The sequence below is a fragment of the Thalassophryne amazonica genome, chromosome 5, assembly GCF_902500255.1.
Source record: "Thalassophryne amazonica chromosome 5, fThaAma1.1, whole genome shotgun sequence".
Lineage (NCBI taxonomy): Eukaryota > Metazoa > Chordata > Actinopteri > Batrachoidiformes > Batrachoididae > Thalassophryne > Thalassophryne amazonica.
The window spans coordinates 56,898,327-56,924,692 of record NC_047107.1 but is presented as its reverse complement, the minus strand read 5'-3'; the positions used below and the strand labels follow the sequence as shown (position 1 = coordinate 56,924,692).

Here is a 26,366-nt window from a genome sequence, read left to right as displayed (position 1 = left end):
GTCTATTTGCTACGTTCTGCTGCCTGCTTAGTTTACAGTAGTGTTCCAAATAATAGTAGTGCTATGTGACTAAAAAGATTAATCCAGGTTTTGAGTATATTTCTTATTGTTACATGGGAACCAAGGTACCAGTAGATTCAGTAGATTCTCACAAATCCAACAAGACCAAGCATTCATGATATGCACACTCTTAAGGCTATGAAATTGGTCTATTAGTAAAAAAAAAAAAAGTAGAAAAGGGGGTGTTCACAATAATAGTAGTGTGGCATTCAGTCAGTGAGTTTGTCAGTTTTGTGAACAAACAGGTGTGAATCAGGTGTCCCCTATGTAAGGATGAAGCCAGCACCTGTTGAACATGCTTTTCTCTTTGAAAGCCTGAGGAAACTGGGACGTTCAAGACATTGTTCAGAAGAACAGCGTAGTTTGATTAAAAAGTTGATTGGAGAGGGGAAAACATATATGCAGGTGCAAAAAATTATAGGCTGTTCATCTACAGTGATCTCCAATGCTTTAAAATGGACAAAAAAACCAGAGACGCGTGGAAGAAAACTGAAAACAACCATCAAAATGGATAGAAGAATAACCAGAATGGCAAAGGCTCACCCATTGATCAGCTCCAGGATGATCAAAGACAGTCTGGAGTTACCTGTAAGTGCTGTGACAGTTAAAAGACGCCTGTGTGAAGCTAATTTATTTGCAAGAATCCCCCGCAAAGTCCCTCTGTTAAGTAAAAGATATGTGCAGAAGAGGTTACAATTTGCCATAGAACACATCAGCTGGCCTCAAGAGAAATTGAGGAATATTTTGTGGACTGATGAGAGTAAAACTGTTCTTTTTGGGTCCAAGTGCCGCAGACAGTTTGTGAGACGACCCCCAAACTCTGAATTCAAGCCACAGTTCACAGTGAAGATAGTGAAGCATGATGGTGCAAGCATCATGATATGGGCATGTTTTCTCCTACTATGGTGTTGGGCCTATATATTGCATACCAGGTATCATGGATCAGTTTGGATATGTCAAAATACTTGAAGAGGTCATGTTGCCTTATGCTGAAGAGGACCTGCCCTTGAAATGGGTGTTTCAACAAGACAATGACCCCAAGCACACTAGTAAACGAGCAAAATCCTGGTTCCAAACCAACAAAATTAATGCCTCGCAGATGTGAAGAAATCATGAAAAACTGTGGTTAAACAACTAAGTACTAGTTTAGTGATTCACAGGATTGCTAAAAAAGCAGTTTGAACATAATAGTTTTGAGTTTGTAGCGTCAACAGCAGATGCTACTATTATTCTGAACACCCCCTTTTCTACGTTTTTTTTTTTTTTTTACTAATAGCCCAATTTCATAGCCTTAAGAGTGTGCATATCATGAATGCTTGGTCTTGTTGGATTTGTGAGAATCTATTGAATCTACTAGTACCTCGTTTCCCATGTAACAATAAGAAATATACTCAAAATCTGGATTAATCTTTTTAGTCACATAGCACTACTATTATTCTGAACACTACTGTATAATGTGAAGTCAAACCCTCACTATCTCTACCCGACTATTTTTTTTTAATGGAATAGTATAATAATCTCAAATGTATTAGATGAATTAACTGTAATGATCGTGTTAAATCGAAGGCAGTAAACATTTAAATAGTTTATTACTACACATAGATGCAACAGCACACTGTACCAGCACATGTTCCTAGACCTGACCTTATTGATGTTTTGAGATAAATGTGCGTATTTGAGATAAAGGAAATGTATTTTACTGTCAAGGCTGGGCTTTCACACCCAAACAACCAATGAAATAACTAAGAAAAGACTGCTCCTACCCCTCCAAAAAAGTAGAAAGAAACATTAAATGTATATTACCTTATAATAATTAATTGTAAAAAATAACAGTACAACAAAACCAGATGAAATAATGACGTGTATTTTCATACAAGACAATCCATGAAAAAAGATGATTCTCATGATCACAGGACAAAAATCTTGGTTTTTATGACCGGACAGTCCATCAAACTGAGTTAACAGGCAAGTATTTATGTACAGTGTTGCCACAGTTACTTTGAAAAAGTAATCCAATTACTGATTGCTGATTACTCCTTGAAAAAGTAACTTAGTTACTTTACTGATTACTCAATTGTAAAAGTAACTAAGTTAGATTACTAGTTACTTATTTAGTTACTTTCCCCAGCTGCCGACAACAACCCACGTCAACATGACAATGATACCTGTTTTGCCAAAACTCACTTTATAGTCACCCTTTCTTGACTTCAATGAAAACAAATACTTGTTTTATAAAAAGTAAAATAAAGACCTCTTTCTTGACCTCATATTTAACTGTTGACAGCACTGTAACAGTAAAACTTGCAATTTCAAACCTACATTGTTTATAAATGTAACTATTAAATTCTAACATTTTTCTAACATTTAAATTCTCTAAACATTTTACTTGTCGAAATTATTATTATTTTAAGCAGTATTAGTAGTTGTAGTAAAAAACGGCTTCAAAACTGGACCTTTAATCTAGGGGTGTTGTGAGGGGGGCACATCCTTGCCCCACGCCCCCATTCCATCTGGATTCGCCCCTGCTTTGGCGTTTGAGCACAAAGAATGGATAACATTTATTTATGCAGAAAACAGGACCAGATTTACAGGTAAGAAAGTTTTATTGCGTTTTCACATCATGTGGTCCTCAGAAAGAGAGTTTAGGTGCATTTGAGTGGAAAACAGTTTAGTTGTTGACGCGTCGCCGAGGATCAGCTGTTTTTAACGTGCAGATACGGAGCGGCTCAGCTCAGAATTCTAAATAAAGGAGGGGAAAAAGTATAAAAATGTCTTTGTAAAGCTCAGTGCAGGTGTGCTGATCACCGCGCTTTAAGAGGTGAGGACGAGTCGAGCAGCTGCAAAAAAACGCGGATGAAAAGCTCACAGCTTGCTTAAAGTGGGCAGTTCAGTTGAACCCCAACCTCCTGCCCACAGACCAAGTTTAATGCTGCTATCGACCCACAATGAAAAATAATAGTAACGCACAGTGACATGGAGAAGTAACTTTAATCTGATTACTGATTTGGAAAGATTAACGCGTTAGATTACTCGTTACTAAAAAAAAGTGGTCAGATTAGAGTAACGTGTTACTAAGTAACGCGTTACCGGCATCACTGTTTATGTAGTAATTGAGAGAATGCTGAAAGTATGTGAAGTTTGGCCAAGAAGAAATTTCCAGAACAGGAACACATGAAAATCTTGACATTTTGTTTAATTAACAGCATTGTTATCTTTAATAGCAGGTTGAGCCAGTCATTTCAAAATCTTCTTTTCCTCAACTGTTCAGTCCATGTTTTTGCACATACACAGTACTGTAGCTGACACGTTGTTGTCTGTGTTGGTCTGACTGATTCTGAAATGATGCTTGTCTCTGTTGCTATGTTGAGCCAGAATGTGTAAATCAGCTGTTCAGCAGAAAGAGTGAGACGAATGTCTCCCAGGCTCCTGTTTTATTTTTGGACCATGGTGTTGTCAGTGCTGATTGTTGACAGTGAGACTGATGTTGTCCTGCAGCGCTCTGGTGTTCACCTGCGCAAGTTTAAACCACTTTGCATTATCTTGATTTTTCTTTTAGCCTCTAAACTAGGGGTTTCTAGTGTTAATATGGTGAACAGACACAAAATAATAAGACACCTATCTGTTCAGCATTATTCATCGTCAGGTTCAAACTTTAGGGACCCTTCACACATAACACAAAAGACACAAAAACCAGAAGAAAATCCACAACCAAACACGAAATGGGGAACCGCGAAGCATTTCACCTGCTGTCGTGAGGGACGCACGGTTGCACAGTCGTGCACGAGACACCGGCGACAGTTTTGTGCATGAGTGTGCACAAACACAGTGCGAGCAGCTGGAATGTGTTGCACCATATTGCGCCGCTGTTGTGGAATAAAAAAAACAGCTGGAACATGTTGCACCACATTGTGCCTCTGCTGTGGAGAAAAAAAATAAAAACCACACACCATAAAAAACACTGCATTTTATTGAATCCCTCTTATCGAGCAGACAATACAAGTATGAACCCTCTGTTCCTCTGTAGATGACCCATGGTCACAGATGTACAGTCATGAAATGACATGAATGAAGCAGTGCGCTCTCATGTCTTATGTCCAGCTGGATATATAAATAATTAATACAATTACCGGACACTGATAGATGAGATATTAATACAATAACATGCTTTTGGAGGGCGGTATGCATTTTCAGAGGCCTGACGTCCATGCCCAGTCGCCCAAAATGACATATCTGTCATTTTGGGCGACTAGGCATGGACGGAGGGATTCACGAAATGCATACCGCATGACGACTGCATGTTATTTGCATTATTATCACTTACTGAGATACATAACACGTGGAATCACATTAACAGTATTTAATGTCATTTCAAAACGCATGACACCCAGCAAATGCGTACATAAAAAGTTGGCTCACTTTAACTTTTGTCATGTTGGCTGGTACCACGGTGCTCTCCAAATTTGCCAGTGCGTCCTCATCAAGCTGGCTGCTTTGGCTGCTGTTCATTGTTGTACTAACCATGAGAAAATCATGTGGAATATCCATATTGGGACCAACACACACTTCTCGCCTTTTCATCTTTTCCTCTGTGGACAGTTCTTGGGCTGCGCGAGCTATGACGTCATCAGTTTATGCACAGCGGGTGGGTCTTGGGATACCCGCCCATTACTGCGGGCAGGTATAGCCAGGTAGCGTAAATGTAAATCTATGCTACCGGCCCAGCAACTCCTCAGTAAGTGATAATAATGGTGTATAATTAGTGAAAATCACTGGATTGATTTAAATAATAAATAAAAGGGGACCCAATACAGCAGTTAAATAACCCTGGTTAAATAAAAAATAAATGCCACTTGAGGGATTCGAACCTGCAATTTACAAAAGCTCTGATTAACAGGCGGACAATTTACCACTACACTACCATCGCTGTTTTATAACAGGAGCGGGAAATACTTACAATCAACAAGGAGATGAATGTATGCTTTCAAAAAAGAGAAATTGGACGATGTATGGACATGTGTGTCGGGCCGGACCACAGCCTGCCGAGGTGCGCTGTGTGCGGCCGCTGCAGCCCTGCGCAAATGTGAAAGATATTTTATATATTTCCACATGAGGACAGCAGGCAGAGACACGTGCCTCATGTAGGAAAGTTGTAAGTTCATGTCCTTCAAAACACGGTACACGTTTCCCAGCTGGAACTCTGTTTCTGTGTTTCAGCCGGATCTGGGGGTTTATTCAGGGTTTTCCCCTTTCTGTTGTTCTTTTCTGCGTTGATTTATTATTGGTTGTTTTTCATCATGAGTTATTCTGTTATATTTTCTTGTCACTTCGTTCCTTTTGTTATGATTTACTTTTGGTTCTAGTTTCTGCAGCCAGTTGGGTTTTCATTCATTGTTTATTAATTTATCACGTGTTCCTATTATTTGTTGTTTTGTTATGTCGGGATTTGTCATTGCCTAGTCATTGGTTTTTTTCTTAGAATTTCTGTTACTGCCTTCTTTCGTCAGTTCATGGTTAATTTAGTTCTAGTGTGTTTTTCTATTGTCTCATGCAGTTCTCGTTAGGTTATGCTTGAGTATTTTGTTCCTGTTCATGCCTATGTTATAGTTTATTCTGTCTTCTGTTTAGCCTGTTCATTGTTTCCTGTTAGTCTTCACGCCACGTCCTGCACCTGCATTCATGTCTTCATCTCTCACACCCAGTTAATTATGTTCACATCTCTGCACCTACCCAGTGTCTTTGTCTTTCTTTTTGTTTGTCTGTTTTGTGTTCACTTACAGATCCCTGTAGCTTACATCACTTCTCTTTGAGCACTCTCTTCCTTCCCATCTTGCACAGCATCTAATCTTTGTTCACTAGCCACACCCCCTTTCTAGAGTCTTCCCCTCACGTGCACCTCTTTGACACCACCTGTCCCTCGTTTCACTCTAATTAGTTCACATGCATTTAAACCCCACAGTCCTGCACTTCACTGCCAGATTGTCGCTTTGTGCATACTCTCCAGCCTCCTTGTTGCCAGTCTTGATTAGTCCTGCCATGTACCAGTACCTTGATCTGTATTTTTGACCACGCCTCTTGCCTCAGGCTTTATGCCGGTGTTTGCTCATGCCTCAGACCCCTGGCTGGAAATGACTACGTTTGTGCCTCGCCCTGCTTGTACCTCTGCTCCGCTATATGACCACCTGTGTACCGAACCTTTGCCTGTAATAAACATGACAACTTCTTATACCTCAAAGCCTGGTTTGGGAGTTTGTACCATGGGTCCACCCGCTCCTGGTGTCGGGCAGCCATCTGCCATGACACCCATAAGCCATTACCTGGGATAAACAATTGACCTTGACCTTCAGGCTTTACCTGGAGGTCAATGATGACCTACAAGTATGTCAAATTTTATATTTGAATAAAACATGTTGTGTAATACACCAAATTATAGGGCTTGATGAGAGGATTCAGAACATATCAAACATTTTGCATTATGACATGATTTGGTCATGTTATGATGAGAAAAAGGTGCAAGATTTTGATATTTGAGGGTGTGAAAAAGCATGCAAATCATCTTGGATAGTCTTCAAAATGGACATGTAGAAACTTTAAAAAAAACCTTGACATGTGAAAAACAGGTCAAGGTCACAATATGGTCAAAGAAAGGTCAAAGACCAAGCTCAGTAAATGAACATTCCTGAAGACATTTTCTTGAATTTTTGCATCCAGATATCAGGGAATTATAGGGGTTGGCCTTGCAAAAGTGCCATTGCCTCAGGAGGGCAAATGGCATAGACCTTCAGGGCTTGTCATGACATGAAGTGTGACCTACACATAGGTCAAATTTAATTTCTGAGTGAAACGTGTTGTGTGGTACATCAAATGAAAGGTCTTGGCGAGTGCTTCCCAAAGATATCATGATTGCGACTGCTTCCCAAAGATATCATGATTGCTAAGGTATGACGTCATTGAGTGACGTTATGATGGAAAGACTGGGTCAAATTATGACATTTAAAGATGTGGTGCAAGCAGTTCTTCTCACGACATCGTCTTCGAAATGCACCCGTGGACACTTGGTGAATATATTCTCTTGACGCACAGTGTGATCGTCTATAGAACTTCCCTTTTCATGGTGGACGTTCCTCGTTGTAGTCTCTCTTGTTCACCTTTTGTCAAGATAGTCACTTTGACCTTTTAGTCAAAGTCACTTTGCATTCAGGTTAAGGTTTTTTTTCAAACATGTGGACTGGAAATGGTCATCGTTTTCAGCCCCCTTATCTGACGAAAGCTGCAGATCAGAGTCAAGGTGCCCTGACACTTGCATGACTTTGATCCAAGCACTTCACACGCACATCGTTGTGACGATCCCACCCGTTGTATTCCCAGCTGGAAGCCGTGCTTTGTTCCACTGGCTGTCACGTGTTGTGCACTGGATGCTGCGTATATAAAATAATTATTTTGTAGTGGATTAATCATTTTCTGTCCGAGTTAGCTGTTGAAAATGCCTCTAATTGCTTCCGGAATCACAGAGGAACGCTGCTTTTGGAGCCGTTTAAAAACCTAATTACTTGTCATGTTTACATTGTCATGGCTTGGTAAAACAGTTGCATGTTGTTTCCTTCTTGTGTGCACTTGGAAAAGTATGTTTATGATAGATTTAACATCTCATTATAATCATTCAGACGAGCTGTGCACTGATGTGGTGCGCTGACGCAACCACTCACATTGTTCACTCCTTCTTTACTTTAGTGTTGGCGAGTAGCTAGCGCAACATTTACCATCACTTCGCATTTGTTGCACGACATTTATGCGTGAAAGTTTTTTTGAACATTTCAAAATTGTCTTTGCGCAATTGCATGTCCTGGTGCCCCGCACACGTTCAGTCTACACGTGTTAACGATGAGTTTGCTCTTCTGCACGACAGTGTGTGCATCAAAGTCGTTAAAGTGTCAGGGGGCCATCATTCTCTTTTTTAAAATAGAAACTTGACTTCTGAGTAATTTAAAGAAAGATCTGCTCTCTAGCCTCAGTGGTTACAAGAATGCAACGAGGACTAATGTCAGTGGATTCAAAGGTCAAAACTGAAGTTTCCTGTTTCTCCAAGACAAAGATTTGCTCTCTGTACCCTCAGTGGTTTGAGAGCTGAGTATGTGACAATGTGTTCCATCTAAATAATCTTACACTTCTTTTTGGGCCATATGAGCAGTAGTTCTCAGACATGAGAAATTTCCACAGAAGCATGCACAGATGCACAGGTGTAATACAATCCACCATTTGTTATTATTTTTTGCTGGGTGAGTATGCACACAGTTTTATTTATTATGCATGTGTTAATTTACCTGTCACAGTTCATGCCATTGATGGGTAGGAAAACATGGATTTTTCTTTGGTTAGACTGACTGAGTAAGCCTTGACCTTGCAGCTTCTTCTGTGAATGCTTAGATGGTCAGTTGTTGATGCATTTTCTGTAATCAGTCAAAGTACAGCTCGGCAATCTTCAGGGAGTGCAGTAGTTAATGATACCTTTCAAGAACAGTGCAGACAAGCAGAGGCAGCACAAATACAGTTGTATACTGCACACTTCAGTAGATTATCTTATGTAATACCTCCATTACTGCCTCCAGAGCATTACATGCAGGGTGTCATCATGCTTTTTAAACCTGTGGACGGGAGGTGGAGTGGTTGATCACTGGGGGAAATGGAAAAAGGTGTGAATATCTGATGTTGGACGTGACTTTGCATGCTAATCCCTTATCTTGTTTCACTTCAACAAATGCTTGTTTCACATTCTTTCCCTGTTCATACAGTGCAAAATGTGTGCATTTGCATTGCTGCAATTTACAAGCAAATGTCATAATTTGCATGAGGTACATTGTGTAACAAGAAGCAAGTGTTTGAGTATGAAATGATATTGGAAGTTGGAGAAAAATCCCCTGACATACAAATTATCAGGTCTGGGTGATGATTCAGGCAGGACGCAAATGCAGTACTCAGACAACTGGCTCTGTATGAAAGCAGTTTACTGAAACAGTAAACTGGGTCCAATACACAGTAAGGCAGTCCAACAGGAATAACAAAACTAGGAACATCAAGCAAAGGTGTGGTCGAGGTTATAGGCAGGTGGTTGTAAAACACATGAAGCAGGCAGAACGAGATAACAGGATACAGTGCTGGAGAGAAGGCACTAGGCGCATCAGTCTGGCAAGGGAGTAAGGCAAAATGAGGAGCTCAAATACACCCATGTGATGAGTTGCAGATTGAGAGCAGGTGTGCCTGGAACGCACCAGAATGAGGGTGTGGCCAGAGAGGGGGAAACACCCATCACCAGAACCAGCAGAGACAGACAAGAGAGAAAGGGACAGACAGACCCAATCAGGAAAAACTCCAGCAAGATAATAAACAGACAGAAAGTGACTGAAAAAAACACATCAAAGCCAAGAAATAAAAGCAGACAAAACTCAAATCCTGACACAAATGCACAAAGTGCCAAGCAGGCATTTGCTCTGCAGTTATTTGCTGTTTTCACATTGCGGGTAGACCGCACGTTATGGCCTCCTCTAATGTGCACTACTTCATGTGAAACAGCAGGAGAGCTGGGTTACAAGATCCTGCAAGGCAATGTGGAAATGCAAGGGGTTATGAAGCTGAAGAGAGGGAGGGAGGGGAAGAAAAATAAAGGGCAGTATAAAGGGACACGGGGTAGGCTCATTATATTAATATTTCCTTACAACATCAATGTTTTTTCAGAGAATACAAATTCATCATTGTGAAATGTATTGCTGAATGTATTTCATAATTATATAGAACAGCCTTGTTGTGTTCCTCAGCCCTCCTCCTGTTATGTCTTCTTCATATCTTGCTTTTGCTTCCTGTCTTTTTACCATGTTTATCTTTCAGGTGACCTCTCAGCGAATGCAGGGATTGTTGCTGCTGATTTTTGCCAAGTACTACCATTTGCCGTTCCTTCGCGGAGTCCAGACTGAGACCACCCGCACTGGCCTGGGGGGTTACTGGGTGAGATGGTCACTGACACCATTCTGTGATCACAAGTTAGAAACATCAACTGCAGAAACAGTCAAAGGACACAAGAATGGAAAAGAGTTGGTTTAAACAAACATCGCTGTCAGCAGTACAGGGGGACACTCTCATATACGTCTCAGAGGAGTGAGTGACGTGCACATTATTACTGATGTCATGGTTCGACATGAACTAAATTAGAGGCTACACAATCTGTTAGCTCTGGAGCAATTTGGTCTTTGTGGACACAATCTTGCAAATATAACTCATTAAAAATTCATGGTAGAAGCTTCATCCTTAGACCAAAGATACAATCTGAATGGTAAATTAGTTGATAAAATTGTAGGGTTGCTTGGCACGTTTGCATAATGAGTATAGTGTAATTATTTTCCTTAACGAACATTATTCAAGAATGGTTTACGATCCCAAATTCATCTTCAGAATATGCATATGTTATGGTCACACAAAAGTATGACACCTGCAGTTCTCTTAATTAGGGCACTAATTTGAATATTTTATACACGAAATTTTGCCGGACATCAGTTCAAGTGCGTCTTGTTAAACATTTGTAGCAGTGCTATCAGTGTACAGCTTCAGTTCTGTTTCAACACTATTTCTTAACTTCATCTTGATGCCTGTGTTGTAACAGTGTAAGGGCCCGGTCCCGCTGGCATTTAAGAAGATTTGCATATGGATTGCACACAAAATTGGCTTATATTTACTAAACATCTGCAGTATCCATGAAACATCCTTGTATGAGTCGGCCAACATTAGGGCTGCCACAACTAGTCAACTAGTCACGACTACGTCGACTATTGAAACCGTCGACAACTAATTCAGTAGTCGACGAGTTGTTTATTTTATTTAAGTCTTTGTTTTTCTCTCCATTCATAGTTTTAGGCAGAGAGCCATCCTGCCGTCATTTGGACGTTCAAATTTGGATAAGACGGCTGATTAAAACAGTGACCCTCTTGTTCGAAGCCGTTTAAAATGCACAGTTTACCGAAGGAGCTCTCGGTGTGTGTGTGTGTGCGTGTGCGTGTGCACACGCATGCGCAGAGTCAACTGATTGTAAACTGCGAGGGAGGGGGTGGGGGAGGAAGATTCCTGAACGGAGGCACGAGACATTACATTCTGTTGAGAACCATCAGTTCATGTGAGACAATGAGTGCGGAGCAGAGAGAGAGGATTTTAACCCTAGTGAACATGTAAAAAAAAAAGCAACAAAAAAACTGAACCAAACCGTGGAGCTGCCTTTACTTCTCTCTGCACTTTTTCTACTCGTGTGGTTCTGATGGCACCGTCCTGCTCACACCATGTGCGCATCGCATACTGAATTTATGAGATCATGAGATGAAATGAACAGTTAAATATCCTTAAAAATGAGAATAAATAAATGAACGGAACAAAAATTACGCATACACGGGTAAAAAACCCGCTGTGGAGAAGCTGCAGTGATGTTCAGACACACAGATAACATAAAGCAGGCAAGAACTCTGAACTTTAACAGCTGTTATTTTCCAAAGGAATTTATTTGTTCAATCTTAAGCTTAATGTAGTGTTCAAGCACAAAACATGACTGATAAGGAGGAAAAAAATGACTTTTAAAAATGACATCATCACACTAAAATGAACTGGAGTCAGAATAAAAATACAAACTGCTGATTTTTTTTATTTTTCAAAGTTATTATAAGCTGCAGCTATATGTTAATTTCAAAGAGAGTTACCTCTTATTTTATTCTGATTTATTTATACAAAAAATATGGGGAGTCAAATCAGCCTGCATTGTTCTGTTCAGTTTATATCAAAGTTTGCCTGCACGTCTGTGTATTTTTCCTTCTTTCTAAGAGTTTGGTGTTTGCATTTGCTCCACAAAGTTTTAAAACACAATAAAATGTTCACACTTTTCTTTAATGCACTTCTGTGAATTTAGAAATGCAACAGAAACAACCACAAATCAGAAAAAGTTGGGACTATACAGTAGTGTTCAGAATAATAGTAGTGCTATGTGACTAAAAAGATTAATCCAGGTTTTGAGTATATTTCTTATTGTTACATGGGAAACAAGGTACCGGTAGATTCAGTAGATTCTTACAAATCTAACAAGACCAAGCATTCATGATATGCACACTCTTAAGGCTATGAAATTGGGCTATTAGTAAAAAAAAGTAGAAAAGGGGGTGTTCACAATAATAATAGTGTGGCATTCAGTCAGTGAGTTCGTCAATTTTGTGGAACAAACAGGTGTGACTCAGGTGTCCCCTATTTAAGGATGAAACCAGCACCTGTTGAACATGCTTTTCTCTTTGAAAGCCTGAGGAAAATGGGACGTTCAAGACATTGTTCAGAAGAACAGCGTAGTTTGATTAAAAAGTTGGTTGGAGAGGGGAAAACATATACGCAGGTGCAAAAAATTATAGGCTGTTCATCTACAATGATCTCCAATGCTTTAAAATGGACAAAAAAAAAACCAGAGACACTTGGAAGAAAACTGAAAACAACCATCAAAATGGATAGAAGAATAACCAGAATGGCAAAGGCTCACCCATTGATCAGCTCCAGGATGATCAAAGACAGTCTGGAGTTACCTGTAAGTGCTGTGACAGTTAGAAGACGCCTGTGTGAAGCTAATTTATTTGCAAGAATCCCCCGCAAAGTCCCTCTGTTAAATAAAAGACGTGCAGAAGAGATTACAATTTGCCAAAGAACACATCAACTGGCCTAAAGAGAAATGGAGGAATATTTTGTGGACTGATGAGAGTAAAATTGTTCTTTTTGGGTCCAAGGGCCACAGACAGTTTGTGAGATGACCCCCAAACTCTGAATTCAAGCCACAGTTCACAGTGAAGACAGTGAAGAATGGTGGTGCAAGCATCATGATATGGGCATGTTTCTCCTACTATGGTGTTGGGCTCATATATCGCATACCAGGTATCATGGATCAGTTTGGATATGTCAAAATACTTGAAGAGGTCATGTTGCCTTATGCTGAAGAGGACTTGCCCTTGAAATGGGTGTTTCAACAAGACAGTGACCCCAAGCACACTAGTAAACGAGCAAAATCTTAGTTTTGGAGTGGCCTGCCCAATCCCCGGACCTAAATCCAATTGAGAACTTGTGGGGTGACATCAAAAAGCTGTTTCGGAAGCAAAACCAAGAAATGTCAGAATCAGAATCGCAATCAGAAGAAGTTTATTGCCATTGCCAGTGAACAGGATTCACAGACTAGGAATTTGTTTCCGTACAATGGTGCAACATTAAGAAGAGATAAAATGCTAAGATAAAATATAACATATGTGTCAAAATAAGATAAAATATAAGATAAAAAAAGAAATATGAAATATGAAAGGCTGTGTGCAACAGAAAAACAGAAAAAACAGTGCAGTGGGAGGAGTGCAATTAAAAACCAAAGTACATTGTCTAAAGTGACCCGTGATAAGATGATAAAGTGACAGAGTTAAGCTTAAGGTGACTGAGTTATGAGGTGTTCATGAGTCTAACCGCAGAGGGGAAGAAACTGTTCTTATGGCGGGAGGTTCTGGTCCGGATGGACCGTAGCCTCCTGCCCAGGGTGAGAAGGGTCAGCTGTGATCAGACCTGCTCGGCCCAGAGTCCTGGAGACGTGCAGGTCGTGGAGAGATGGAAGGCTACAGCCGATCACCTTCTCAGCAGAGGCCACACTGTGCTGCAGTCTGTGTCTGTCCCTGGCTGTGGCCCCGGTGTACCACACCGTGATGGAGGAGCAGAGGATGGACTCGATGATGGCCGTGTAGAACTGCACCAGCAGCTTGGCCTGTGTGAATGTGAATGACTTGTGGAATGTTGTTAAAGAATCTTGGAGTGGAATAACAGCTGAAAGGTGCCACAAGTTGGTTGACTCCATGCCTCGCAGATGTGAAGAAATCATGAAAAACTGTGGTTATACAACTAAATACTAGTTTAGTGATTCACAGGATTGCTAAAAAAGCAGTTTGAACATAATAGTTTTGAGTTTGTAGCGTCAACAGCAGATGCTACTATTATTGTGAACATACCCTTTTCTACTTTTTTTTTTACTAATAGCCCAATTTCATAGCCTTAAGAGTGTGCATATCATGAATGCTTGGTCTTGTTGGATTTGTGAGAATCTACTGAATCTACTGGCACCTTGTTTCCCATGTTACAATAAGAAATATACTCAAAACCTGGATTAATCTTTTTAGTCACATAGCACTACTATTATTCTGAACACTACTGTATGTAAAATGAAGATAAAGATGTTGCACTATTCCCAGTTTCTCCACTCACAGAAGCCAAAAGTTCTTCCAGAGTTGTGTCTTGGTGGCTTCCCTCACTTGTCTCCTTCCAGAATGGACATTTAGTTTTTGAGAACTGCCTACCTGACACAGATTTACTATAAAGTACCACACTGTTTGTATTTCTGCATGGTTGATGTAAATGAAGTCTAAGAAATAGTCATTGATTTGGAAATGTTCATGTTTTCATCCCCTGACGTTTCTCAGAAAATGCTGCAGGCCTTAAATTTAGGAAATTACGTATGATCCGACTAGTCAAATGATCACAAAAATAATCGTTGACTAGTCGACTATCAAAATAGTCGTTTGTGGCAGCCCTAGCCGACACCCGCACACGTCCGCAATTATCCGCAGAGGCACGTTTGTCCAATGCCAGGATTTTTGAGCTGCACAAAATTTTGGTTTGCGGATGACATCCGCCTTACATACTCAATACATACTCAATGTATGCGCTGTATATCTACCAATATCCGCAACTGATGGGGATTTGCGGCTTGGCAGTGGACTGGGACAGTGTGTAAAATGGATATATAGCGTGCCTATCATGCCCACATCACAGACTAAAATAAGATGTAGCAAATGCATACAGACTGGCCACAGATAAAGTGTTTGTATTACATCTACTTTGCAGCTGATTTGCGCACAGTCTGCAAATGCATAACAAACACGTCACGTAAACCCAAAGTACTATCTCAATGCGGCAGAAATTGACATACCTGCCAGTCATTGCCAGTCAAGCTGTGGAGACGTACAGATGTAGTTATGGATCCCCAAAGACATAATGGCTGCTGCCATCCAACAACGTACCGTAAATCCCCAGCTGCAGAGAAGTCAGCTGTGGACCTCGGTTCTCTTTCAGGACTTTTATTTAACACCAACAAAAGGAAGAGTTGCTGTGACAGCCGCAACTCAAGCCGAACTCTCTCCTTTCATGACACTATCAAAAAACAAAACACCATCTCACAACCCCGAGCGGGCTTCCCCCCTCCTGCTCCCCAAACTCATGAACAGTTAACCCTTGCATGACAACATGAACATCAACTCTGTGATCAACTTGTCAGAGTCCAGCAATTGCTCCAGAGGCTGTGGTGTTGGTGTGAATAGTGATGCCGAAGGCCCGAGTGCGCTTCTTTTATGACGCAATGCAGATGCCGCGCACGCGCAACAGGTGCGTGTTACATTCACAATACATCTGTAATACTGCCGTGATAATCGCAATGCGTCCCATCCGTTTCCTCAATACATGCGTTATACATCCGTGATTGTTCGTCATATATTCTCTATACATTATTAATATATCCGTAATTCATACTGGGACATTTGTCATTTTTGGCCAATTTTGTTGCGGATGACAACGCACGCCCGTAATTTGTATACTCAATTCATGTGCAATTAATCCTCTCCCCAGTGGGACTGGGCCCTAAACTGTGTAGTTTGGAAATGGTGAGTAAGAGGACCGAATTTGGTTCTTTTAAAAAGCACTATATGTGAAAACACGTTTGGTGATTCATCTGCTGAGAGTCGGTGTTTTTAATACATTGCCTTATTTTTGTTATACACCTGCTGTGTCATATGGATTCATGAGAATAAACAAGCAGATGTTGATGTGATGAGCAGGAGTTACTTGTTGGAAACATCAATGAACCCAAAACACAGGACAGACTAGTCTGCAGACTGGAGCTCATATTCAGCCTCATACTGTTTATTTTACCTGATAGGACATTCCGCAACTTCACCTTCAACGAAGTCACATCACATCTTTGCTTTAGAAGCACAAACGGGACCAAAAAAAAAGATTCTTCTCCACATCATCACAAAAAGGCACATTTCACATTGAACGACTGTCTTTGCTACTTTTATCATTAAGGCTGTGAATTTCTACCATGCTTAATGAGTGAAGGGTTGCAGGTATTACTCAGAAGCATCCTTTTAAAATGTGAACTGTTTTATTGGATTAGTACAGTTGGAGAATGAGCAAAAATAAATAAATAAAATCCAGATTCATCTTATTTGACTATTATGTATTTATTTTACCACTTGTGTTAAATATTGACAATGTTCTCAAATATACCCTAAATGGGTCAACTTCCTGTTTGGCTGTGACACATGCACAACTCAGTGTAGTAAAAAAACAGTCACCTTAATATTTATTTCCTCAAAGACTACAGCTATTCTGTTACTTTAATCAATCGTATCTCTCTTTTCAGCAGAGGTAAGTGTTCTTTACCTTATCTTGTCTGTTGCAGGGTAATAAAGGTGGAGTGAGTGCTCGCATGTCAGTATTTGGTCACACCATCTGTTTCCTAAACTGCCACCTGCCGGCCCACATGGAAAACTCAAATCAGCGCATGGAGGACTTTGAGAGCATCCTACAGCAGCAACAGTTTGAGGGCCAAGCTGCCACCGGGGTTCTAGACCATGAGTTAGTTAACAAACACACACACTCACACATGGGTTATGTATCTATATAAACAATAAAAATAAACAAATAGTACTCTGTCAGTATTTTTTAATGTATACATATTTTTTGTTCTGTCATTTTAGATGGGGGTCAGATAGATTATCCTAAAATCACTTTAGAGTCAGGTCTTGAGAATTTAGCAATGCACATCGGATTGGACACTACCCAGTAACCTCAAGCAAAGGCTGGATATCTCTGAAACCAGGTTGCTTTGGAGGATCCTTGTGTACCACAGGAATGTCTTTGTGCAAACTAAGCAGTTACTTAGGGAGACTCTAGTGCGACATATCACTTACATTGTGAGGGATCGTCAGCTTTGACATTCTGGTTATGTGGTGCCTTTCTCTGTGCATGATCCAGCACAGAGGTGCCTGAGTGTTGAGGAACTCAGTGGCAGGTGAATGCCAATATGAAGCTCCACTCATCACCTTGCTATGGCAGATAGTTACATTTGAATTATGAGGATGGATCAGTTTGCCTGAGTGGTTTCCATCCAGGATCCAAACCAGTTCTGCATTGTTGTCGATGTGGTGAACTGCGACACCAGCACATGCTCCCAGACTAGACTTGATTGGATTCAGGAACATTTTTCATGAGGTCCAAGAATTATGGACAAGAAGACTCCATGTCAGCATCTTTGCAAACCTGATCTGTTATTTCAAAGACAATGTTGTACAGCTGTAGTTTCAGCACAAAATAGTCACAATCACTGTTGTCAAAATAGATTTTGTGCTTTGAATTATGATAAAAGTCATGTGAAATGTCCCAGTGTCTTTCAATTGTATTTCACTTTTCACTAGTACATTTTTATATTTGGGCAATTCTGTGGTAACGGAATTACAGCAGCAGCAAAATGGCATCTAACCATGACAGATTAGCTCAGATTGTAATTCCGTTATCTTGGAATTGCCCATTTTCAACATTATGAGGACTTTCATTTGAATAATACAATCTTCAGTATCCCGGTCCCTCCTGTAACCACTACTCCAACCCCAACCTGAGCCTTAAACCTGAAACAGCCCTTTGAACACCTTTTGACAAAGTGAAAACTGACCAAAATGTCTCAGTTTGCCAAAAATGGCACAGATTGAGGGGTATGAAACTAAAATTTGGTTGTCAAAAAGGTGCATGTCTTGATACAGTCCACAGTGCAGTGTGCATTATTATATATTTATTTGTTACAGTGTTGTTTTCTGGTTTGGGGACCTCAATTTCCGTATTGATGACCTGGATGTACAAGTGGTCAAATCAGCCATCGACAGCAACAAGCTTTCTGTGTTGTGGGAACATGATCAGGTAAAACTAAAGTTTGCGTAATATGCAACATTACACATGGGTGATGACAGAAAAAGAAAGGACAAAGTGTATCAATGAAATGGAGTAGCTTCTCTCCCTGTGCACACCTTTTTTTTTTTAAAGCTTTTGATTAAAAAAAAATGCAATAAAATCTGAGCCAGCAGACTTTTAAAAGGACTTTTATTTATTCTTGAAGATAAAATAAAGCGGATAGTGAAATCCTAAGTGGTTTTAATCCTTTAATTTACAGCTGAATGTTTGTATGGTTTTTGAAATTGTAAAGAATTTCTTCTAAAATTATCCACAGAAGGACACAATGTCTCAAATTCACCCTTCTCAAGGACCTTGTTCAAGAACACTTTAATGTTGGTTTATTGATTTATTTTACCCTGTATGCAAAACTATACAGTAGATACCCAATACCACTAGTGGGCAGTATAGAACTATGTACTATTCATTTTCCTAAGGACAGTAAACTAAATGGAGATTTTCAGCTTGTAACAGCTGATTTTTCTCACATCATGGCTACAGCTCAACATGGCTAAAGACAGTGAGACAGTGCTGGAAGGATTTCACGAGGGGCCGCTGAAATTTCCTCCCACCTATAAGTTTGACGTTGGGACGGACACATATGACACAAGGTTGGTGATTCCATGGATGCTGCTGTGAAATGTCAGCCAATGAGCAAATGTTACAGATCCTCTCTGAAAGGTCCATCCTCGCCTGATGACCCACAAAAGTGGCTGCCTTTATTTTCCTTTATGATATTTAAGGTCCTTCTTTCTTTATCTCTCGCTGTCTTGTCTTTCACTTTCACCACGTCAGTGCGAAGAAGCGTAAACCAGCATGGACTGATCGGATCCTGTGGCGACTGAGGGCCACTGCACCTTCGAGTGCCACTGGGAGCGCAGGTAATCGAGGCTCCATTTCAGGATTGACCAGCGGGACCAAGGTGACACAGCACTCCTACCGAAGCCACATGGAATTCACCATCAGTGACCACAAACCAGTCTCCTCCATCTTTACCATGCAGGTGAGTCACCACAGAGCACCACTAGTTTTTTTTTTTTGATTTAAGGGATACTTCAAGAAGTGCGAAATGAGTTCATAGTGTGACGGAAGTTTTGTAGCCTATCACAGCAGTCATTAGATGAGATGCGGTGCACCCTGGACAGGACACCTGTCTGTCACGGGGCTGACACACATAAACAGACAAACTCATTCACATCTACAGTGAATTTAGGGTCACCAGTTCACCAGTTATGTCTTTGGAAGCCAGAGCACCTGGAGGGAAACCATGCAAACACAGAACGAACATGCAAGCTGCTCACAGAAAGGACCAGGTCACAAGCAAACCTGTGTCCTCCTCACTGTGAGGCACAGTGCTAACCATAAGTGATCTAATGGATCATAGATGATTCAGGATCTGTACATACTGCCCTCCACAGTTCTGTACGCAGGTGAACCGAGGATTAATTGCAAAATTTACATAATTGTAACTTTGTGTCATTGTGAATTGTTTTTAAAATGATCATTTCAATGCAGTCACAGTAAAATCACACTGTGAGAAGAGGTTAAATCAGCTACTCATTCACGTTGTTGAGTTGTGAAGGCAGCCTGTTAAAAACAGCCTCATGTTCTACTTAAGTGAGGTTCCTGGGGCTGTGAGGTGCTGCTTTTCCGCATTGATTTCCTCAAAGGCTGCGCTGATGAATCCGCTGTGCATCTTGTTGATGAATAGATCAAAACTCTGATTGAATCCAGTAAGAATCAGTCTGATAAAGGTGTTTTTTGACGAGTCAGTTAAACTTGATTAATTAAAAAATGGCGCACTTTATCTCTCTTCATCTATGATGGAGCGAGTTGCTGATGGGATCAATGCACAGTACAGTTTTTAAAAAATAATTACACAAACACACTGCTTTTCTTTAAATAAGCCACATGTCTCTTTTAGATCATCAACATTGCGCATTTCATAGTGCTAACTCGCGGAGCTGGTAACAGCAATTTAAAAACAGGCAGTACACATGCTTTCACTCCATATATCTGTTCTGCATCTCGCACACGGGCTGATATCAGTGCACCAGTATCCAGTGGTGGGCACAGCTAACCAAAAATTTAGCTTTGATAACCATTAATCAGATGGAAATGTTATCTTTCATGACGATAAACCCATCAACTCCTAAAACATTTATCTTTATTACAGATAACCGATAACTATTGGTATTGATTCGTATGCAGAAACATCAGATTACACTGTCGGCTTCTGATAAACCAGTTTCACTTTAAGCTCTGCAGGGGCTGCTGGGTCAATTCAAGGATCACAAACACAAAGAACACATGAAAAATGAATAAATAAAAAATAAACACTCTCATCATCTTTCAAAAGCAGTAAAACACAGTATTAGAAGTCACAGTTTATCTCGGTAAGTAAGTAAGGTTTATTTACATAGCACCTTTCAAGATAGAAATCACAAAGTGCTTCACATAAGAACAAAGAAAAGCAGCAGAAACATAGAACCATAAAACTAGGTAAAAGCCAATCTATACAAAAGGGTCTTTAGCTTCACTTAAATGTTTCAACAGAGTCCACGGAGCGTAGGTCCAAAGGCAGTGCATTCCACATTTTAGGTGCCACCACCTCGAAAGCACAGTCTCCCCTGGTCTTCAGTCTTGTCCTAGGCACAACCAATAGGCCCAGGTCCGAAGACCTCAGAGACCTGCTTGTCATATATGGATGTAATAGCTCAGTGATATAAGATGGCATTTGACCATGCAGAGCTCTAAAAGTCAGTACTAGAATTTTAAGTTGGAGTCTGAAATGGATGGGGAGCCAGTGCAAGGAGGAGAGGATTGGGGTTATATGTGACCTCTTTGATGACCTCGTCAGCAGCCTTGCAGCCGCATTCTGAACCGTTTGTAAGCGGTCCAAAGAGGACTTGCTAAGGCTAAAAAATAGTGAGTTACAGTAATCCAGACGTGACGACACAAATGCATGAATGATCATCTCCAACTCCGCCCGAGACACAATGCTGCGCAGACGGGCAATAATACGCAAATGGAAAAAACAAGACTGTGCCATGCGGGTAACATACGCGTCAAAATTGAGGGAGTGATCAAACGTAACACCCAAGTTCCTCACTGCTGAACGAACAAAAGGGGCCAGAGAACCAAGATTCCCAACCACAGTGGGAACAAACTCGTCAGGGGCACAAACAAGGACCTCAATTTTTGCTATATTTCAATCAATCAATCAATTTTATTTATATAGCGCCAAATCACAACAAACAGTTGCCCCAAGGCTCTTTGTATTGTAAGGCAAGGCCATACAATAATTACGTAAAAACCCCAACGGTCAAAACGACCCCCTGTGAGGACGCACTTGGCAACAGTGGGAAGGGAAAACTCCCTTTTAACAGGAAGAAACCTCCAGCAGAACCAGGCTCAGGGAGGGGCAGTCTTCTGCTGGGACTGGTTGGGGCTGAGGGAGAGAACCAGGAAAAAGACATGCTGTGGAGGGGAGCAGAGATCAATCACTAATGATTAAATGCAGAGTGGTGCATACAGAGCAAAAAGAGAAAGAAACACTCAGTGCATCATGGGAACCCCCCAGCAGTCTAAGTCTATAGCAGCATAACTAAGGGATGGTTCAGGGTCACCTGATCCAGCCCTAACTATAAGCTTTAGCAAAAAGGAAAGTTTTAAGCCTAATCTTAAAAGTAGAGAGGGTGTCTGTCTCCCTGATCCGAATTGGGAGCTGGTTCCACAGGATAGGAGCCTGAAAGCTGAAGGCTCTGCCTCCCATTCTACTCTTACAAACCCTAGGAACTACAAGTAAGCCTGCAGTCTGAGAGCGAAGCACTCTATTGGGGTGATATGGTACTATGAGGTCCCTAAGATAAGATGGGACCTGATTATTCAAAACCTTATAAGTAAGAAAAAGAATTTTAAATTCTATTCTAGAATTAACAGGAAGCCAATGAAGAGAGGCCAATATGGGTGAGATATGCTCTCTCCTTCTAGTCCCCGCTAGTACTCTAGCTACAGCATTTTGAATTAACTGAAGGCTTTTCAGGGAACTTTTAGGACAACCTGATAATAATGAATTACAATAGTCCAGCCGAGAGGAAATAAATGCATGAATTAGTTTTTCAGCATCACTCTGAGACAAGACCTTTCTAATTTTAGAGATATTGCGTAAATGCAAAAAAGCAGTCCTACATATTTGTTTAATATGCGCATTGAATGACATATCCTGATCAAAAATGACTCCAAGATTTCTCACAGTATTACTAGAGGTCAGGGTAATGCCATCCAGAGTAAGGATCTGGTTAGACACCATGTTTCTAAGATTTGTGGGGCCAAGTACAATAACTTCAGTTTTATCTGAGTTTAAAAGCAGGAAATTAGAGGTCATCCATGTCTTTATGTCTGTAAGACAATCCTGCAGTTTAGCTAATTGGTGTGTGTCCTCTGGCTTCATGGATAGATAAAGCTGGGTATCATCTGCGTAACAATGAAAATTTAAGCAATGCCGTCTAATAATACTGCCTAAGGGAAGCATGTATAAAGTGAATAAAATTGGTCCTAGCACAGAACCTTGTGGAACTCCATAATTAACCTTAGTCTGTGAAGAAGATTCCCCATTTACATGAACAAATTGTAATCTATTAGATAAATATGATTCAAACCACCGCAGCGCAGTGCCTTTAATACCTATGGCATGCTCTAATCTCTGTAATAAAATTTTATGGTCAACAGTATCAAAAGCAGCACTGAGGTCTAACAGAACAAGCACAGAGATGAGTCCACTGTCTGAGGCCATAAGAAGATCATTTGTAACCTTCTCTAATGCTGTTTCTGTACTATGATGAATTCTAAAACCTGACTGAAACTCTTCAAATAGACCATTCCTCTGCAGATGATCAGTTAGCTGTTTTACAACTACCCTTTCAAGAATTTGTGAGAGAAAAGGAAGGTTGGAGATTGGCCTATAATTATCTAAGATAGCTGGGTCAAGTGATGGCTTTTTAAGTAATGGTTTAATTACTGCCACCTTAAAAGCCTGTGGTACATAGCCAACTAATAAAGATAGATTGATCATATTTAAGATCGAAGCATTGAATAATGGTAGGGCTTCCTTGAGCAGCCTGGTAGGAATGGGGTCTAATAGACATGTTGATGGTTTGGATGAAGTAACTAATGAAAATAACTCAGACAGAACAATCTGAGAGAAAGAGTCTAACCAAATACCGGCATCACTGAAAGCAGCCAAAGATAACGATATGTCTTTGGGATGGTTATGAGTAATTTTTTCTCTAATAGTTAAAATTTTATTAGCAAAGAAAGTCATGAAGTCATTACTAGTTAAAGTTAAAGGAATACTCAGCTCAATAGAGCTCTGACTCTTTGTCAGCCTGGCTACAGTGCTGAAAAGAAACCTGGGGTTGTTCTTATTTTCTTCAATTAGTGATGAGTAGAAAGATGTCCTAGCTTTACGGAGGGCTTTTTTATAGAGCAACAGACTCTTTTTCCAGGCTAAGTGAAGATCTTCTAAATTAGTGAGACGCCATTTCCTCTCCAACTTACGGGTTATCTGCTTTAAGCTGCGAGTTTGAGTTATACCACGGAGTCAAGTACTTCTGATTTAAAGCTCTCTTTTTCAGAGGAGCTACAGCATCCAAAGTTGTCTTCAATGAGGATGTAAAACTATTGATGAGATACTCTATCTCACTTACAGAGTTTAGGTAGCTACTCTGCACTGTGTTGGTATATGGCATTAGAGAACATAAAGAAGGAATCATATCCTTAAACCTAGTTACAGCGCTTTCTGAAAGACTTCTAGTGTAATGAAACTTATTCCCCACTGCTGGGTAGTCCATCAGAGTAAATGTAAATGTTATTAAGAAATGATCAGACAGAAGGGAGTTTTCAGGGAATACTGTTAAGTCTTCAATTTCCATACCATAAGTCAGAACAAGATCTAAGATATGATTAAAGTGGTGGGTGGACTCATTTACATTTTGAGCAAAGCCAATTGAGTCTAATAATAGATTAAATGCAGTGTTGAGGCTGTCATTCTCAGCATCTGTGTGGATGTTAAAATCACCCACTATAATTATCTTATCTGAGCTAAGCACTAAGTCAGACAAAAGGTCTGAAAATTCACAGAGAAACTCACAGTAACGACCAGGTGGACGATAGATAATAACAAATAAAACTGGTTTTTGGGACTTCCAATTTGGATGGACAAGACTAAGAGTCAAGCTTTCAAATGAATTAAAGCTCTGTCTGGGTTTTGATTAATTAATAAGCTGGAATGGAAGATTGCTGCTAATCCTCCGCCTCGGCCCGTGCTACGAGCGTTCTGGCAGTTAGTGTGACTCGGGGGTGTTGACTCATTTAAACTAACATATTCATCCTGCTGTAACCAGGTTTCTGTAAGGCAGAATAAATCAATATGTTGATCAATTATTATATCATTTACTAACAGGGACTTAGAAGAGAGAGACCTAATGTTTAATAGACCACATTTAACTGTTTTAGTCTGTGGTGCAGTTGAAGGTGCTATATTATTTTTTCTTTTTGAATTTTTATGCTTAAATAGATTTTTGCTGGTTATTGGTGGTCTGGGAGCAGGCACCGTCTCTACAGGGATGGGGTAATGAGGGGATGGCAGGGGGAGAGAAGTTGCAGAGAGGTGTGTAAGACTACAACGCTGCTTCCTGGTCCCAACCCTGGATAGTCATGGTTTGGAGTATTTAAGAAAATTGGCCAGATTTCTAGAAATGAGAGCTGCTCCATCCAAAGTGGGATGGATGCCGTCTCTCCTAACAAGACCAGGTTTTGCCCAGAAGCTTTGCCAATTATCTATGAAGCCCACCTCATTTTTTGGACACCACTCAGACAGCCAGCAATTCAAGGATAACATGCGGCTAAACATGTCACTCCCGGTCCGATTGGGGAGGGGCCCAGAGAAAACTATAGAGTCCGACATTGTTTTTGCAAAGTTACACACCGATTCAATGTTAATTTTAGTGACCTCCGATTGGCGTAACCGGGTGTCATTACTGCCGACGTGAATTACAATCTAACCAAATTTACGCTTAGCCTTAGCCAGCAGTTTCAAATTTCCTTCGATGTCGCCTGCTCTGGCCCCCGGAAGACAATTAACTATGGTTGCTGGTGTCGCTAACTTCACATTTCTCAAAACAGAGTCGCCAATAACCAGAGTTTGATCCTCGGCGGGTGTGTCGCCGAGTGGGGAAAAACGGTTAGAAATGTGAACGGGTTGGCGGTGTACACGGGGCTTCTGTTTAGGGCTACGCTTCCTCCTCATAGTCACCCAGTTGGCCTGCTTTCCCGGCTGCTCGGGATCTGCCAGAGGGAAACTAACGGCGGCTAAGCTACCTTGGTCCGCACCGACTACAGGGGCCTGGCTAGCTGTAGAATTTTCCACGGTGCGGAGCCGAGTCTCCAATTCGCCCAGCCTGGCCTCCAAAGCTACGAATAAGCTACACTTATTACAAGTACCATTACTGCTAAAGGAGGCCAAGGAATAACTAAACATTTCACACCCAGAGCAGAAAAGTGTAGGAGAGACAGGAGAAGCCGCCATGCTAAACCGGCTAAGAGCTAGTAGCTGTGCTAAGCTAGCGGATTCCTAAAAACACACAAAGTGAATAATGTGTAAATAATTTAGAGGTGATTCAGCAGAGGGAGTGCTTTAGTTAAGGCACGTGAAGATTACACTGTGAAACAAATCGTTATCTAGGTAACGATCAGTCTAACTGCGCAGATTAAACAGCTAACAGATACAGCAAAACACCGCTGTGCTCCGGAACAGGAAGTGATACAATACCGCAGTGAGAGCCAACCACCAGTAGAGGCAAGCAGTCGTATTTGTATTTGTATTTAAAGACAAATAGTTGGCCGCCATCCAGCCACCAATAACCTCAACACAGCTCTGAAGAGCAAATACCCTAGAGACCGTTTGAGGAGTGAATAAAATATACAGCTGGATATCATCCACATAACAGTGGTAGGAGACATCTTTAAAACTGCTCAAGACATGACCAAGTGGGAGCAAATATAAAGCAAACAATATAGGTCCCAGAACAGAACCTTGATGCACACCACAGGATAGCATGGCAGAGGAGGACATAAATTTACCAGTAGCAACAGCGAAAGTCCTGTGTGAAAGATAAGATAAAAACCAGTCCAGAGCAGACCCAGAAATTCCCACCCAAGTCCTTAGT

General features: G+C 40.8%; 1 protein-coding gene across 1 annotated transcript in view; it reads left to right on the top strand.

Moving 5' to 3' along the window:
* inpp5jb (inositol polyphosphate-5-phosphatase Jb) overlaps nt 1-26,366 on the top strand; it is a 103,892-nt gene that overhangs the window by 72,425 nt on the left and 5,101 nt on the right. Inside the window, exons 5-9 of the mRNA XM_034170343.1 lie at nt 9,937-10,053; nt 16,598-16,773; nt 17,997-18,108; nt 18,640-18,749; nt 18,934-19,141. Coding sequence (XP_034026234.1) covers nt 9,937-10,053; nt 16,598-16,773; nt 17,997-18,108; nt 18,640-18,749; nt 18,934-19,141 — 723 coding nt within the window. The remainder of the gene's footprint in view (nt 1-9,936; nt 10,054-16,597; nt 16,774-17,996; nt 18,109-18,639; nt 18,750-18,933; nt 19,142-26,366) is intronic.